Here is a 19,061-nt window from a genome sequence, read left to right on the forward strand (position 1 = left end):
TCTTACTAAGAGCCAAGCTATAAGTGATGCCTGACACAGGTTGGACACTTGTCAGCTTCCCTCTAGTTTTGATGGGAAATATAGGCATCCTGGTCTTGCAGCCTGGCTCTCCATTTAATTGAAGTTTACAGAACCCGCCCCCAACACACACACACACCCAGCAGAGGGGAAGGGGGGCGCCTGGCGAGAGCCCAACGCCTGCACTTCCCTCCCGACTGCATGTTCTCCCTCCCATAGACTGCCGCTCTATTTTCAAAAAATAGAAAGCCAGCAACTCTGAAACCCATATAATGACATGAAGGCAAAACAGTCCAATTTTCACACATGATGCTGCAAATGGCTTATTTCTTGACTAAATCCTTTGCGATATAAGAAGGTGGTGCCACTCCTGTTAAGCAAGAATTCTTGGTCTGATTGGAGAAGAAGATGGCTTATCAGAATGCTTTTATAAATTTGTTCCTGAAGTGATCCAGCACATCCTGTTAAGGCCTCCCAAGTTGTTTTGAGAACCAAGTAGGGAGGAAATAAATGTTTTCTGCAAATTTGGGGCTGGATACAGGGAGTAGCATCAAGCATGTCAGCTTAATGCTACATGGGTTCTGGAGCTAGGCCTACCTACCCAACTTAGCTAACATTGCTGTCGCAACTCTAGAAAGTCCAAGCTTAAAGATTAAATAAGTCTTGATACATGCCATGGATGGTTTTCAAGTACTGTAAGCTACTTTTTATCTTGTGGCATGGGTCTGCAGTAACCAGTTTTTTTAATTCCATCTGTGTTTTTCATTAGTATACTGGTGCCCGTAGCCTGTGGCATTCACTGTTTCTTGGTGGAGCCTTTGAAGTGGAGCCACTAGCCAATTGCACTTATTATAGATAATGTGATGTTCCTTTTTCTGACAAAGGCACAGGTTTTGTTGTAGCAGTCACTCGGGTAATAGATTCCGACCACATGGTGTGCCAAAATACATACTACATTAAAGTGCACTCGACAACCACTCTGTTTACTGATATGACAGTGTCAGAGGTCAGTCACTAAGTAGTCAAGATGACAGAGCTTAGTACACAAAGGATGCTCCTACCCTAAGAAACAGGAAGGAGGCAAAGGTCCAGGACTACCGCTGTTCTACACCAGTTCTCACTATTTCTTTTGCCGTAGTGAAGATAAGAAATGATATATAACTATACTCTATCTGAAGCCATTGTTCAGTGCAGCAAAATAATGCTGTTATGCAAAAAACCCAAAACTTATTCAGACATGTGGCATAACTCTCCAATCCAGCATGAACATCTCTGCAAGCTAGTGATGTAAATAATTGTCTCGGATATGTCTTTGGTGTGAATTGGGAAGGGGGCATTACTCAGTGGCAGAGTACAAATGCTTTGAATAACGAAGGTTCCAATTTTAATTCCTGGCATTTAAAGCCCTCTCAGATTGCAGACCAGGAAAGACTTCTGTTGGAAACCTTGGAGAGCCTCTACTATAGCTCTGGTCCTCCTAAGCTAAATGGACCAATGATCCAACCCCAAATAAGACAGGACAAATTAGCATAAATGCAATTGTTCTGTCTAATTTTCTAAGTTCTCAGTCTTTGTATGCAAAATGATCAGAAAGCAAAGGAATTACTTAGGGGAGGAATGTCGATTAAAGTGATACAAACAAAAATTAATGACTGTATATAATATTAATTCTTCTTCTAGCTAAATTTAGCAAGGTCTTCTTGACTTAGCTGTGTAATAAGTGATACAGCATGGTGTAATATACAGAATTCCGCTGTCAGTTTGAAGAGAAATACTTTGAATCCAATGGCACAAAAAGACAACGTGTGTAACCATTTTTAGAGTTTGTTTTTCCATCTGTGCCATTATATTTCTTTAAAATCCTAATTCCTTACACAATATCCTGTAAATGTGAATGTTTTAAACCCTGTATGGAAAGCAACAGAGAGACCTTTTCAGATCAGTTGTACATTCTGTCCAGGGCTTTTTTTCTGGGAAAAGAGGTAGTGAAACTTAATGGGTTGCCCATGGAGAAAATGGTCACATGGCTGGTGTCCCCACCCCCTGATCTCCAGACAGAGGGGAGTTTAGATTGCCCTCCGCACCAAGCAGCATGGAGGGCAATCTAAACTCCCCTCTGTCTGGAGATCAGGGGGCGGGGCCACCAGCGATACGACCATTTTCAAGAGGTTCCAGAACTCCATTCCACTGCGTTCCAGCTGGAAAAAAGCCCTGATTCTGCCCAGATTGTCTGACTTGTCTGACTTGATGAACAGCAAGACGAACAGAAATGAATGAGGCTTGCAACGACCACCTGTTTGTTTAGAATGGGGCCTCACGAACAGCTTGTTTGCGAACAACAGATTGGGCTGTTCATGGGGTTTTTTGTTCGTATTGCTGTTCATGCCCATCTTTAGTTACAATGTTCACGGAAGTGATTGCAGACATTCAACACATTGCTTTCATACCTGGGAGTTCCTACATACTGGCTTTTATAGCCCGGCGTGGTTTGCAGCCAGCTGCTGGGGCTCACTCCTGATGCTGCTCATCCTTGCTCTCCAGCAGCTGGTGTCGGCTCAGAAGGCAAGCACTGCACCGTCTCTCCTGCAGCTCTAGCCTCTGCTTCTGTCTGTGGTGCTCTTTGGGTGTGGGTGAACCTGGTGTGTGTGTGTGGAAGTCCCTGGCTGGGCTTCCCCGGTAGTGTTAGAAGTCAGCCAGCAGCTGTGGTTCCTGATCCCTGGCTTCTGCTGAGTCAGGGCTAGGGCTGGCTACACGGAGCTACCCTTCTCCTGAGGAGTCACGGCTGTGTACACGAGGATCCTCTCCTCCTGAGCCCAGACTGGGCCACACCAAGTAGGTGTTAATGAGAATTTCAAGTGTGAGTGAGGATTAATGGGAAGCAATGGGCTACACAAAAAGACATCTTTGGTAGTGGAAACAAACGTGACTGATTAAAATTAAATTGGTCTTGCTGCTATCTTTATATAACACTGTACAATACTATCTGCTATAGAATGAGCTAAATGGACCAATGATCTTAACCAGTACCATTTGCATAAATGCAATTGCTTCCAAGCATTGCTAGGCACTTAATTCTTTGAAAATGAAAGGTGGGTTCCTTTAAGGAATATGAATGTATTAGTTACTATACAGGAAGCCCCATCCTCAATTTATTTTGTCATTAGAGCAGTGTAGAATGTCTTAAATCGAGATCGAAATGTTCTTACAAATACCATGTCATGTTTGAGAAGCAGACTTGCCATTAGGTAAGGCTGCACGACTTGTGTGATGCCCACAACTAAATGCAAGCAACTCAGCTCTTTATTGCAGACAGCTTTTTGCTGGATTTTTTTTTTTTTTTTTTGCTGTTCCATATAAGTAACAAAACAGAAGATTAACCAAGAACATGGTAAATACATGGATGGATGTTAGACTGCATTTGGTTCGGTGGGATACTCACTGTGGCAGGCTGCAAAAGGGCTTCAACTTTTTTGGCAAAGTCATATATGCCTGTTTTTTCTCCTCTAGAACTTCATATTTAGTTACATGTGCCCATGTGCCTTTGTTCATGTAAGTGAATAATGTAGAAAGATCCAGAGGCAAAGGATCTTCATCTACACTTCCCTGTCTCTAGGGCTAGTGATTTATCCACCTATAATTTCTTGAATGGAACAGATTGTGCATTAATGTACTAGTGGTATTTCCATTCCAGGTGCGTTCATAATGATAGACGATTACCATGCAAAGGGGAGACACGATCACTATATAAGAGTAATGAGCCCCATATCCAGAGGAGAGAGCCAGAAGTAAACAATCTATATGTTTTATGTCTTTATTTACATAAACAAGCAGATAAAGTAATTAAGGATATTTATGCTAATTGGGAGTTGATAACAAAGGTCATCTCATCCTAATTATGCAAATAATTGAGTTAAATAGGATCATATTTTTCATTGGCTTCAGACATAGTAAATATTAATGGATATTTTAGCCTTTGAGAGAACAAAGAAATAAAATAGTGCAGGTCACTGGAGATCGGTGCTAAAAGTTATCTTCTGTCTAGAGTAAAATACTATGTAGAATTACACCCTTCTGTTCATTGAAGCTTAGATTGTGCTGCTAGTTTGAATAATGAAGGGGAACAATTGTTGGTATAGTAATAAACATTTGTGAAAACATGAAGATCACAACAACCTAATGGAGACTGAATAAAACTTGTGTGAAGACATTAAAAATAGACAAAAGCTAAATGAATAGATAACTTAATTTTTTTTTTAAAAAAAATCAAAGTATGCTTTACACATTGACAGGTTTTGATTTAAAGGTAGCACTCTGGAGAAAGATCCAGATATCATTTCCAACATGTCAGTGGAGATATCTGCTTAATGTGTAGCAGAGGTCAAAAAAATAGGGAATAATATGGAAAATGTTATAATATCACCTTATAAATTGACCGCAATCCTATACTTTTAAATCTGGTCTTGGTATCTTTTCATTTGAAATTTAAAAACCCACAAAGTGTAAAATGATAAGGTCTGAAAATGTCAAGCAAGGTATTTTTTTAAGTAGAAAAACTTTAGAGGAAAACTCAGCATTGTGAAATGTATGTAAAAGACTAGATTGGTATTTGCATTTTTCTACATAATTTAAGCAACTGATTTTAAATATTTATTTTTTGTGTAATAGATATTTAAGCTCATGGAACCAAGTTAAAAACATGTTATAAAAGCAGACAGGTGGTATCGATACTTATTTCTGCACATAAATATTAGGAATGAATGAAATGTGCTTTGCTGAACATTTTTTGTGTGGAAAAAGAAGCATACTAATTTTTCCCCTAAAAGATTTACCTTACCCTCCCCCACCCCAGTACCAATCCAATACTTAGTTTTTGTAGCTAGTTTCATCATTTACTTATTTATTTATTTTATTTGACTTGTATCCTGCCCTCCTGCCCTCCCCACGAATGGGCTCAGGGCTCATCAGCTTCATTTTTCTTTGAAGTGTAGCCTTTATCCAAATAACAATGACATTATAATCTAGCCAATCAGACACAATTGTTTGATGACATCATTACCACAAGGCTTGGAAAACAGACAAAAAAAGTAGTACGGCTGAGACAGAAACCTGAAGGAAAGAGGAAGCTAGAATAAGAGGCATAGCGGAAAAATTGACATGATTTCTACGGATAGAATCACTTGCTGCTGTTAGTTAGAAGGAAGTAGAGATTAAGAAAGGTTTGGTTGTAGTTTTGATATTGTTAATAAAAAAATTTTTAAAAAGGTTTGGGACAATGTGGAATAGAGAATTAATGAGCAGGCATGATGGCAACTTTAATTTACGCTTTATTAAATTTTTGACTGTAGAATTCTGATTGCATAATATGTGCCCAGGATACTTTATTTGTACCATTGAATTAGATGTGAACTTCTAAAAACGTTTCATTTTTCAGACCTTTCCCCCCCTATTCTCTGATGCAATGCCATTTTAGAACATGAAAAAGGCAAAGTTAAGTTGATTGTTTTAAAGTGGCTTCAAGCACGCTTTTACATAATATATAGTCCAAATTCTGACAATGAGAGCAGCCCATTAGTCAAGAGTCAAAATGATGAGTACCACAATTACAATTTATATACAAATATGACAATCCTTTTGAATGGCAATGGTTGGAGCTATCCAGCACAATACTCATTAATTTTACTATGAGTTACTCATATATGCTTTAGTTACCATAATGGGTACATTTGAGCAAAAGACACAAACATTATCAAATGATTTATTATGATGTGATAGTAAGAGATGAAATATTAATGGCCAGCAATGTAGTCACAATCATTCTGGGCAATTAAAACTTTAAAAGTTTGTAGGAGACAAGAAGGCACTAGTCCCTTTATGCCATCAACTTGGGTTTTCTTCTTTTCATTTTTCTATATGGCTTGATTTGTTAGTTCTTTTGTCACCCAAGAAAAGCCGGTTTTCAGAATCTCATTATGTTTTTGGCCTCCACTGCATAAGCTAACCCTTGCTCTTGTTATCAATCTGTTGGTTGCTGAAGTATTTATATTCTTCAGTTAATTTTCTATAAAAGTATTAAATTAGGTCACTATGTATCTGCAAATAAAAAAAAAATCTGCAGGTTTTTTATCAGCTGCTGAAAGTCTTTGAAAGGCATCGGTATTATCAGTGATGTCCTATATGTTCAAGTATTTTAATCCCAAAAGCAGTATCATCAGCTGTATCATATAATCTTGTGAAACCAAACAATTAAGCAAAATTCTTCAGCTCCAAGAACACAAAAGCCTTGGAACATAGAGCTATTTTTACCTCATGAATCATGAACTATTTTTTACTCTGAAAATCTGAAATCTTAAGAAGTATTCTTTTCTTCCTTGCTTCCAGAAAAACAGCTGTGGAGATTTTTAATTCCATGCTTCCATATAATAAAGGAGCATTATTTTTAGTCTTTCTCTACTGAATTATATCCATAAATGCACATACATGAACTGAATCCCCACTCTTTATGCCAACAACTTTGCCTGTATAGAAATACATGACCTACCCCAGAGTCCCTAATATTTTTTTTTGTTATTTTTGCAATTCAGATTTTGTCACACAAAGAAATACTTTTAGTTTTATGTGCATGCATACATGCTGTCAAGTCGCAACTGACATATAGTGACCCCAGCAAGAGGCTTTCAAGGGAGAAGCAGAGGTGGTTTGCCATCGCCTTCCTCTACAGTCTTCCTTGGTGGTTACCCATCCAAGTAGTGACTAGAAATGGACACGAACAGGAAAAAACCCGAACATGATGTTCGTTGTTCGTTGCCATCCACAAACAGGGACTCATGAAAAACCACAAACATGGCCATGTTCACGAACATGTTCGTTGTTGGCTGTTCATGGGGGCCAGCAAGCTCTCCTCCAGCCATCATCCAAGTCAAGATCCCTACTGCACCACTCCCAGAAACCTTACCTGAGCAGGCAGCAGGAAAGGTACCAATAATAAATAATAGTTTGGCCCAGAGCCTGGCAGCAGCCCTGGAACTTAGAAGGGGTAGATCCCTATCCCACCACACACAAAGAAAATTCAAGCTCCAATGCACTCTATCAAAATGCCAACAGCAACTTTCTCTTCACTGTCTGCAAAGTCAGAGCTGAGAGCCCCCCTCCCCTCTGGTCTTTGCTCCCTTGTTGTAACAAATTTGGAGCTCCACACTTGAAAGGAAGACCTGCCTATCAAGGTAAATTGGGCTTAGATTGGGGTTTCCAGGGCAACAGCTGGAGTTCAGACAGAGTTCAGACAATCCCTGCCTAAGTTGCCAAGGGAATTGATTGCAGGTGCCAGAGTGTCTGGCTTGATGAAAAGCAACGAACAGCAACGAATGAGGCTTGCAACGACCTCCTGTTCATTTAGAATGGGGCCTCATGAACAGCTTGTTCGTGAACAGCAGATTGGGCTGTTCGTGGCTTTTTTTTTCATATTGCTGTTCATGCTCATCTCTAGTAGTGACCGTTCTTAGCTTCTGAGATCTGATGAGCTCGGGCTATACCATGCTGCCTTCCCTCCTGCTTTTAGTTTCAGGGCTTTGATAAATTGTAAGCACTTCAAGAATCATGAATCCAAAGTTGTAAAAATTGTTTATTCTGTGCACTATCAAACGAGAGATCCGATGGTGTGTTGGCCAAATTATATTTGAAAATTCTTAAGGATTTTGAATACAAAGAAACATATCTGTATGATATTTTGTATTTGATTATTTTGTGGAGAAGACTTCATCATTTAGTACTCTGATGACATACAGCAGTGGAATTCCTCTATACTATCTAAATCTGCTTGGTCTTTCACGCAGAAAAAAACCTTAAAACAATGGCTTAACTAGAAACAAGGATTATGTGCCATTCTTTAACTGACATGCCCTCTTGTGGAGAATGTCACCTTGGCTATTGCCAATGATTCAGATTATAATTCATAATATAATTCATACAAATATTCTTAAAACATTAACAGCAGGATTTAAGTCCCTTTTGTTTCTTCCTCAAACCAGATACACAGTCATGGCTTTTCTTCACCTCACTGGACCAAGGGGTGTTTTAGAAGAATCCAGCAGTCACTACTTTTGGTTCTACAGGAGTATACATTCAGAAATAGCAGCTATTATCATAGGGCTCAAGTCTGAGGACCTTTGCACTCTGTACTCATTCAGGAAGTTTTTAGTTTTTTTACATTCACAATATCTGTACCTTTTTAGTATTTTAATCATCTCATGCTGCAAAATAATTTTGAACTACAGCACACATACTTGCCTGTCCTAATTATTTAGTCATTCCAGATAATTTACAGTTAAAATTTTATCTTGCAGTGTGAACTGGCTAAAATATACTTCTGCAATAACACAAGAATATTTGAGTAAGTAATAAATATATTATTACTTTCAAGTATATAACACAAGTATATTTGAGTAAGGAATAAGTATATTCTGCATTCTACAAATCTCGTGCTGTAGAGCAGGAGCCGTCTAGGCTGTTCAGCTTGTGGTCATTGTTAGAAATTTGAGAAATGGGTGTAGGTGCCCTAACAAAATGGCTGCCACTGCATGCTGGGGCAATCACAAAACATTAGAAATTGCACAAGCCATGCACCATCCTATGACAGATGCAGCTGTTTCTGAACTGTCACTTGCCTTAGACACAAGCATGATGCTTCTTAGTTTCTTTGAAGTACCTTCTCCACTAATGAGGAGGAGATGAAAAGCTGGTATTGGCTTTGATTTGGGGAAGGGATATTTTGTAAATGAAAATCATGAGCAGCACTGTTGCAGACCTGATGCTGATGGAGGGAGAAGAGGTAAGGGGCAAGTGACAGAACACACCAGACAACCCTGATGGAGTTGAAAGAGGCCGCAACTTTATTCATTTACGTACACAGAGCATTGGCACTGCACAGGGCATGGATCCCAGCATCTGCAGACCCACCTGCCAACCAATGACCCCTCTGCCCCCCTCAGACCTGCTGAGGGGTGGAACCATGGGATGACAGTTAGTGGGATATGACATGGGCAGATGCTTCTGTGTAGGGCCCCTGCCACCTAGGAGTGAGGATGCCCTGACAGCCTCCAAGCTGGGCATGCACCTCTCATGCCTCATTTCCTCATATCCCTTAAGGGGATCCCCATAATAGGGAAACAGAGCTCTCAGGCCCTGTTTTCCCCCAAACAGACCTATGCCCATGGCCCAAATCACCAAGTGATGAGGGGCAGACCTGGCCCCCTCTGAAGAGGGCTGGAAGTGGACCTGAGAGGAAACCATGCCACTTAGACCCGTCACCCTTTCCCCACCCCTGCTACCCAAGTCATTCTGCCTTGATCATCTGGCCTGAGATTTAAATTGAGGCAGCATGAACCACCCTGCAGAGGCTTCAGGGAACCTCTCCACCCTCTAAACATGGCAGCCGCCATTCACCTCGCTCTCCCCCCTCCTCGTGGCCCACAAACAGATCCCTCTGGTAAGTTTGGGGGCCAGCATTTATGATGTAACATAACACGTGAAATATGCATTTGTAACATTATACACATAATCATTAATTAATCCACCAAACTGTAATTATCTCTGAAAGTTCCAGAGCAAAACAATCTCCTACTGCTAAATCAGCACAACCCAGAATACATACATGTGAGAGCACTGAAAATACTGCCAGACAAGGGCTGAATTTCAAACACTGCACAATACAGGGATTGCTTAGAGATAGGCTACTGTACCTCGCAGAGTCCATCAGTGACCAGCCAGTCTGCCTAAGGAGAGGGAGCAAGATCAGCATCCTTCCATCACCTGCCTAGCTAACTGTCACCTGACCTCTCTTACTGTGGATTACACCAGTGGCCAACCACTCTGCAGGAGATGGTGGAACAGCAACACCTCTTTGAAACCCCAGCCGGAAGGAAGAGACAGACACAGGCTTGGAATAAGGGGCCTTTCTATATGTCAGCTGCCTTGAGTTTTCTTTTCAAGGGCAAGCTAGAAATATATTTTGAAAAATAATATTAGGGCCACTTCAGGATATGAGAGTTTTATATCTTCTTCCCAAGTACTAATCTATCCATCTGCCTAATGTGTATGGTAAGCTAATTATTTCATTTTTGTAGTAGTATCAGTTACCCGGCTCACTTCAAGGTATTGGCTATCACATACAAAGCTCTTCACAGGACTGTCTCTTCCCTATGTTCCACCATGACAGCTTTGTACATCTGAACAGGGCCGTCTGCAGGTAGCACCGCGCACATGGGCAAAATCAACAGCTGCCCGCACAAGTACATTCTCTGTGGTGGCCCCCACTTTATGGAATGTCCTGCCTGAGGAGGTCAGGAAAGCTCCAGTCTTCTGGCTTTCCACAAACTATGCAAAATTGAATTATTCAGGAGGGCTTTTTATTCAGATAGGAAGGCTGCACTATAAGGAAGTAGTCTCAAGAGAACCATCAATAAAGGGATACGGGATATAGATTTTACTACTATGCATGATCTGTTGCTGTAAGTATGATCCTACTGGATAGCTTATATGTTGTTTGATATATCAGACTTATGCTTTATTTTAGCATTTCTTCAACTCTGTATTAGATTCTTGCTGGTGTTAAAGCTTTGTAAATTTGCATTTATATACCCTATTACATTTTTTAATTGAAACGTTTTTGAAATTAACTGTACTGACTCACACTGTTTAATCTACCTTGAGTCTCAGTGAGAATGGACTATAAATGGACTATAAATAAATAAATAATGTCTTTAAACTGGTTACATACATTTCTAATAATGCAGAACATGATTTTATAGCACTATATTTTATACTGAATTATACAAACTGGGAAAATGTAACAAGATCTTTTATCAAATTATTTTCCTATTCGAGATTTTAGTGTTTCAAGACTTTTGTTTTAAGTTCAAGATAGCACAGAAATGTATGTAGATTTTTTTTTAGAAGACGTAGGAGGAATTTATTGAAGATCAAAAAAAGAAAATTCAAATGTTACTCTATGTTACAGAAATGTCTATCAAAAATTATATGACAGTAGCCTAAATTTTTTGCGGGGGAGGGAAATTAAGAAAGATACTAAGTGAAAAATGAGGTGATCCTTAAGCTTTATTTTAAGTACAATCAGGGCTTTTTTTCAGCTGGAATGCAGTGGAACGGAGTTTCAGAACCTCTTGAAAATGGTCACATGGTTGGTGGCCCCGCCCCCTGATCTCCAGACAGAGGAGAGTTTAGATTGCCCTCCACACCGCTGAGTGGCGCGGAGGGCAATCTAAACTCCCCTCTGTCTGGAGATCAGGGGGCGGGGCCACCAGCCATGTGACCATTTTCTCCGAGGGCAACCCACTGAGTTCCACCACCTCTTTTCCCAGAAAAAAAGCCCTGCGTACAATGCAGTGATACCCATGTTACTCGTTGAAATCTATTCTGTTCCTGCACAGGAAGCTATATGATGCATGCATATCCCACCCACCACCCCCGAGTCATTCATTTCCTTTTACTTTTTGTCCTTGATCTGAAAGATGAAACCCACATAACAGTTGGAGTATAAGGCAGAAACTTTATTACAGGCCTAGGAATAATTCGTTTTTATCCTGAGAAGCTTCAGAAAGACTAAAAGCCTAATTATAGAACCTTCACATTTTAAAAAAATACAACCCTGAAATTACCACAGAATCTTCAGTTTGTGGAAATTTCCTTCTGCAAGATGTTCTTTGGAACAAATATTTGCTTTGGCTTTCCATATGTGAGTTTCTATCCTATAATCAGGCTGGAAAATGGCAGAACTATGATGAATCACTACTTGGATTGCAGAACCAGAGTAGGGGGGACAAATCTGTTAGTTTAATTAGATAAATACCAAGAACTAGGCAGTGATGAAAGGAAAGCAAGTTCTATTGTATACCCAAATCACCATGTGCCCATCACCTGCTTATTTGCCCTCCCATTTGGAACAAAGAGACGGACACAAGGCTTGGGTAAAAACAGGGCCATTTCTGACCGATTTATTTATAATTGAATAACCTAACAGCATAATAACGGCAAGGGTAACTAGCGGTACAGTTAGAGCGAGGGGTCAACCAGACCTGCTCCTCGAACTGCATGGGCGAGCACCCCCTGCCCCAGGTGCGAGCCATGCATGCATGGCTGTAACCCAGCCGGCCAGGCGAATGGTTCCCCCCTTTAAAGCACCATACACCCCAGCCGTAAAGCCCGAGGGAAGGCCTTTTCCAGGGGGACCCAGGGCAGCCTGCCCTCTCTGCTGGCAGCTGTAAAGCCCGCCGCTGATCCGTAACAGGCCCCCATTCCCCACCAATGGGGAAATGCCACGGGGTGCCCACCGGCCCGCTCTGCCTACCCCAACTAACCTGCCAACTATAAACAGCCTATCTCTAACCCCAGCAGTACAAGGTAGGCAAAAAACACCCCTCACCAACAGCCAAACAGGCGAAGGGCGAAAAAATTCCTACCTGGCCCCGAAACCGGCGACCGGCAAAACCTGTACTGCTGCAAACAAGGGAGTGGTGGGAGGGACGAGCTTGCAAAGTCAACTGCGCCACAGAGGAGGCAGGGGCCGGCTCAAAACTGCCGGCCACGCCTCCCCATATCCCCGGATGCAGGGAGGTCCGCCCGCTTTTTCCAGGCGCGAGGGCAAAGGACGGCACCCGGGTAAGCGCGCGCGCACGCCCCCGGGAGGTGCCGATTTGCCCTCCCATTTGGAACAAAGAGACGGACACAAGGCTTGGGTAAAAACAGGGCCATTTCTGACCGATTTATTTATAATTGAATAACCTAACAGCATAATAACGGCAAGGGTAACTAGCGGTACAGTTAGAGCGAGGGGTCAACCAGACCTGCTCCTCGAACTGCATGGGCGAGCACCCCCTGCCCCAGGTGCGAGCCATGCATGCATGGCTGTAACCCAGCCGGCCAGGCGAATGGTTCCCCCCTTTAAAGCACCATACACCCCAGCCGTAAAGCCCGAGGGAAGGCCTTTTCCAGGGGGACCCAGGGCAGCCTGCCCTCTCTGCTGGCAGCCGTAAAACCCGCCGCTGATCCGTAACAGGCCCCCATTCCCCACCAATGGGGAAATGCCACCGGGTGCCCACCGGCCCGCTCTGCCTACCCCAACTAACCTGCCACCGACAGGGCCAAGCCTCTGCTTAGGCCCTGACGCCCCACAACTCCTGCAGGGAAAGCAACAACCCTTGCCGTAAATCGGTCAGAAATATTTCATTACCCTGGACGGACAGGTGAATGCCGTCACCTCTGTAGAGGTTGGCATACGTGTCACGAATCCGAGGGTGGGGCAAATAAATCCCCAGCCCTGCACACAATGCCTTGAACATAGCTTTGTTGGCCTTGCGCCTAGCGCGCTCAACAGCGTCGTGATCCAAAGCCTCCCGCCAAATACGGCGTGGGAGGATGGCAGACCAAATGATGAGGACACCAGGCCATTGCTTAGCAATGAACTTTAAGTCAGCCTGTGCCTGCATAGTAAGGGCCTTACCCTTAACCCAGCCCAAGTCGTTGCCACCTAGGTGGATAACTAAGAAATCCGGCGGCGGGGAACACCGCCCCTCAAACAGGAGCGGCAACAGGCCCGGCCAACGCAGGCCCCGACGGCCCTGCCACTCAACCTGGGCCCAACGACTAAGGCCAAGCTGAGACCCCCACAGGGTCCTCTTGGCCTGATGCGCTGCCCAAAAAATCATACTGTGTCCGCAGATGAGGATCCGACACCTCCCTCGGCGAACCACAGCACCTAAAGAAGAAAAGAACAATTAGCCAAAGCTACGATTGGTGCAGAAGGGGACGTACATATCCCTTGAACGCCGCCGAGCGCCACCGCCCCACGCTGCGAATGGCCGCCTCGGGGTACCCCATAGCAGCAGCGGTAGAGGCTGCCCCAATACGAAATGAATGGGAGCAAAACTTGAAACCTTTCAGGCCGAGCCTGGCAAGCGCCCTCTCTGTAATGGACCAGAACTGATACCTCGTAAGGGGTGTCCCATCACAGTGACGAAAGAGAAGCCCCTCCTCCGGGCCCCGCACTTTGAGAAAAGCTCGCAAAGCCCTCACCGGGCAAAGCTCCTCCTCAGCACACGTACCCAGCTGGACTACTACCCCTTTCCGGCGCTGGTCAGTCTTGGAACGACGAAGGCAGATGGAAACCCCGTCTCCATCAAACTGCACATCCCGAACCCCAAGGGCTCTACCAGACCTGTCATCCCGGGATTGAGCTACAAGCTCCCCGACTCTAAAAGCTCCAAAAAAGGCAGTAAGGGAAGCCGCATGGAAAAGAATGGCCTCATACTCCGAGGAGCAAATTGGGCCCCACGCCATACTCAAACCTCTCAAGATAACAGGGGAAATGGGTTGCCTAGTATCAGGTCGAGATCCTACCTCCCTAGACCACCCCTCCAACATTTTCCGTACCCTAAAATCCCCCGTAACTTCCGGGAAACCCCGAGCCTTACTAACGAAGGCCAGGGCAGCCAAAAGCCCACGAATGGACTTCACCGCCAGGCCAGCCCTTTTCCTTTCCACGCAGAACTGCATCAGGTGTTCCGCCGGAATGGGCCAGTGTTGCTCCAAACCAGCTTCCCGCCGGAAGCTGGCAAACTGTTGCACCGCGCGATCATACGACCTTCTGGTGCTAGGAGCGATGGCTAGTCGGATGGCCCTGCGTGCTTCGGCCCTCCAAGAATCCACAGCTCCGAGGGTATCCGGACCGGCAAGGCGTCGGCATCTGGGGCCAATTGACGGAACCTCTCCATCTGCCGGCGAGACAGAGCGTCCGCCACCCCATTGTCTAGACCGGGAATGTGCCTCGCCCGAAACAAGACGTTCAAACGAAGGCACCTGAGCGTAAACGGCCTGACCAGCCGCATGACCCTGGGCGACCGGGATGACAATGAGTTAATAACCTGGACCACAGCCATGTTGTCACACCAAAAGTGGACTACATGATTGGCCAGCTCTTCCCCCCACAGCCATACCGCAACCAGAATTGGAAAAAATTCCAGAAACGTCAGATCCTTGAGAATATCGCCGTCATGCCATGCGGCGGGCCAGGGCTCCGCGCACCAGTGCCCCCGAAAGTAAACCCCAAATCCCACTGATCCAGCGGCATCTGAGGACACACGCAGCTCCGCTTCAAGAAGCAGATCATCTCGCCAAAAGGTGACCCCATTAAAGGAGGTAAGAAACTCCTCCCAAACCCTAAGGTCATCCTTGATCCCATGTGACAGCCGGATCCTGTGGTGTGGGAGCCGAAGTCCGGCCATCGCGTCACAAAGCCGCCGCAAGAAAGGGCGCCCTGGCGCCACCGCCTTGCAGGCAAAATTTAGGTGGCCCACCAACTGCTGAAGTTCGAGCAAGGAAGCCTTCCTTTTATCCTTGAGCGCCGCCAAGCGTGCTCTAAGCTCAACCACCTTTGCCATTGGGAGACGGAAAGTCTGCTGAACGGTATCAATTTCGATACCCAGGTAAGTCAAAACCTGGGTGGGGCCTTCAGTCTTTTCGTGAGCTAGGGGAACACCCAGCTCCCCCGCCAAAGCTATGAAGCCAGCCAGCAACCGTTCGCATTGGCCGGACCCCTGTGGTCCACAAAAAATAAAATCATCCAAATAGTGGGCGGAGTCACGGCAGTACTGCCTGTGACGCAATGCCCACTCCAGAAAGGTACTAAATTTCTCAAAGGCCGAACAGGAAACTGAGCATCCCATAGGGAGGGCTCTGTCCATGTAGAACTGGCCATCAAAGGAGAATCCTAGCAACTCAAAATCCAATGGATGGACAGGTAAAAGACGAAAGGCCGACTTAATGTCGCATTTCGCCATTTCCGCCCCAATACCATTGCGCTTCACCATAGCCACCGCCTCGTCAAAGGACGTATACCGAACCGAGCACAAGTGCTCGGGGATGGCATCATTAACAGACCCACCTCTGGGAAAGGACAGGTGGTGAATTAAGCGATACTCCCCAGCAGCTTTCTTGGGTACTACTCCCAATGGGGAGACCCTCAAATTGGGGACTGGAGGGGAATGGAAAGGGCCCAACACTCTCCCCTCAACACATTCCTTCCTAATTTTCTGCCTAACCACCTCCTCCATGCCAACCACCGAACGCAGGTTGGATGACATGAAGGGGGCCCGAGGGCCCTGAAAAGGTATCCTAAAACCAAAACTAAACCCCTCTAACAAAAACTGAGCGGATTCCTTATCCGGATATCCTTGCAACAACTTATGGAGGACCCTCAGCTTTATGGGCGTTGGACCCCTTTTCAGCTGAAGGCTTCCACTGTCCGCCACCGGGCCGAGAACCACCTCCTCGCGGACGGGGGCGAGGGCAAGCTGAGAAGGCATGGGGGCCTTTGCACCTGGGGCACTCGTGCCGAAACCCACACCCCCTCCTGGCGCACACCCCCTGGTAAGCAAAGTCCCAGCAAAGCAGCCGGGGCTGAACCGGCTGCCCCGCAGAGGTGCGGGAGCCAGGAGGGGAGGAGAGACGCTGTACCAAGTGCCCGCTGTCTGACCTGTCGCCCAGATTGGGCTTGGCAGGTGCCATAAGCTGCAGCCAAAGCTGCTGGTGAATGCGGTCCCAGGGTAGCGTGGGATCTACCGCAGCTCGCATACGGAACTCTTCGTCGTACTGCATCCAAGCAGCCCCGACGAACTCCGTATGTGCCCGATAGACTATATCAATGTATTGGAACAGAGGGGCAGCCCTCTGAGGTTGGGCACGCGCGATTACCCCCGCATAAATTAACATCCCCGGCAACCAATTCGCCCAGGTACGGTCAATTTTCCGCCGTTTTAGCCGTTCCTTATCACGGTCATCCATGTCCTCCTTATCCTTCTTTTCCAGCTCACGGAAAAGGAGGGTAAAGACGTCCACGAATTCGCCCCGCAAAATCTTGTCCCTAGTGGCGGGCGTCAAGTGGTCACCTAATGGCAACGCAGTATCTCCGAACGGCATGGCCCTGTAGGGCATAACCCCCAAGGCAGGGTAATAGGGAATACCAGCGGCCGGGGGCCACATCCACTGTGGCTGCCCAAAAGCATGGTTGCCCACAGCATGGCTCGACACACCCGCCTGAGCCACCCCGGGAGCTGGAGACCCCGCCCCGACCTGCAATGACGGGGACTGGGAGCCCCATAATTGCCAAGGGACAGGGCCGCTCTGAGCCCCCTGGTACATGTAACCAGGCCAGGGCTGCAAGCCCCCTACCGGGTTAACCTGAGACCCAGCTCCCTGCGATGGAGGGATCCAGCTGGATGGCCCGGGAACACTGACTGGACCCCAAGGCCAAGTGTAAGAAGCGTGTGGTGCAGGCGGCTTACCATCCCCTTCCGGTTGGTCCACTACCACCGCAACAGGCGGCTCCTCCGCTGACTCCGTGGTAGCCTGTGCTTCCAGCTCCACGGCCCCTCCAGGTTCACTGCCACCAGACCGACCTTCCGCTGCACCGGCCGCCTCCACGGAACCTTCAAGAGCGGACAGACGATTTAAGACATCCCTCTGAAAAGTGGCAGAGGAGACCCGCTTAGAGGCCCTCTGCGCCCTAGAGGCAGCAGGCTGCCCATAGCCCGCCCCTTTACTTCTCTCAAGAGCAGCCAACTTGGCCAGAATTTCTTGCCTTGCAGCTTCCCCCTCATCCTCATCAGATGAGGACGCAGGCAACCCGCGCCCAGCAGCGGGGCGTTTAGCAGGCTGCTTGCCTTTACTCACACCCACCCCCTTCTTGGGCGGCATGGCTAAGAAGGAAGCAAAGGGCAGAAACCACCCACGCCAACTGGACCCTCCGGATAGAAACCAGAAAGAAGGGGGGGGGGCAAACAAGCCTGAAGCAAGTTAACAAGCCAGCACCACTCCAGCTCCCCACCCTCAGTACTCGCACTCTCTCTATATATAGGATAGCCACTGATGCCTAAGTATCAGTTATTGCAATCCCCTAGCAAGGTGGGAAGGGGGGGAATATGGGGGGGGGAGGCTACACTGACCCAGCTGGCGCACAAAGCCGCCCTGAGCCAACCCAAACCGAGGCAGAAAACCCCGAACCCAGGGCCAGAAATAAGGGGGGGGGGAGAGTCTGAATGGGAGGCCCAACAGCAAATGCCCCAGCAGAGGCACGGCAGGCGTGCGTGGCGCGCACGGGCTGAAAACACCCTCCCCGAGAAAGCAAGCCCCAGGGAAAAAAACCCTGCTGCGGCCGGAGCCGCCGGATGGAGAGGCCGCTGAGGCCGGGACGCCGCTGATCTCCAGACGCCGCCGCTGAAGCTCCTGGGCCCACCCGCACAGCCGCTCCAAAGGGAAAGCACCCGAACGTGCTTCCCAACTCCCGGGCAGTGCCCCCGGGGCTTAAAGGCCCGCACGGCCTAGCCTCCGCTCTTTGCAAGCCGGGGAAGCCAAGGGATGCTCCCTTTCCCACGAGCTTGCAAAGTCAACTGCGCCACAGAGGAGGCAGGGGCCGGCTCAAAACTGCCGGCCACGCCTCCCCATATCCCCGGATGCAGGGAGGTCCGCCCGCTTTTTCCAGGCGCGAGGGCAAAGGACGGCACCCGGGTAAGCGCGCGCGCACGCCCCCGGGAGGTGCCGATTTCCTGAAAAAAGCTTCAAAGCCTGACCTGACTCTTCCAAAGCTGGCATTGTGGAGGCATCTATATTTGGGGAAACCTGTGTGAGCTGCAGTTTTAAATTGTAGCTATATTTGTCAGAAGCCTATCAGCTTGAGACCTCTGGTCAAAGGAGCTAATAAAGAAAGGAAAGGATTATTCTTTCCAACTAGTGCAAACAGAAGACAGCCATTCTGCTGCATGTTGGGCTCAGGCCAGCAGGGGCAGGAAGAAGGAGCTCACTGACAATTCTGTGCAATGCAAGGAGCCGCCTAGAATTTCTTCATTTACCCTGCTATGAAAACACCAAGACTCCGATGCCTAATCTGCATAAAAGCTTAAAAGAATAGGTGTCTGCTGTGGCAATGACTTCTGTTGATGCAGCTTCTGGTGTTTGCCACAGGACTTTACCTTTTGACATGT

General features: G+C 46.6%; 1 protein-coding gene across 1 annotated transcript; it reads right to left on the reverse strand.

Annotated features, from left to right (window-relative positions):
* Positions 1–13,072: 13,072 nt before the first annotated feature.
* On the reverse strand, positions 13,073–18,139 carry LOC129336466 (uncharacterized). The gene is made up of 2 exons (XM_054989566.1): positions 17,367–18,139; positions 13,073–13,783 (listed from the first exon to the last, which is right to left on the reverse strand). Exons 1-2 carry the CDS (start codon positions 17,776–17,778, stop codon positions 13,182–13,184), a joined length of 1,014 nt encoding a protein of 337 aa, XP_054845541.1. The 5' UTR covers positions 17,779–18,139; the 3' UTR covers positions 13,073–13,181.
* Positions 18,140–19,061: the final 922 nt, after the last annotated feature.

The sequence above is a fragment of the Eublepharis macularius genome, chromosome 10, assembly GCF_028583425.1.
Source record: "Eublepharis macularius isolate TG4126 chromosome 10, MPM_Emac_v1.0, whole genome shotgun sequence".
NCBI classification, from domain to species: domain Eukaryota; kingdom Metazoa; phylum Chordata; class Lepidosauria; order Squamata; family Eublepharidae; genus Eublepharis; species Eublepharis macularius.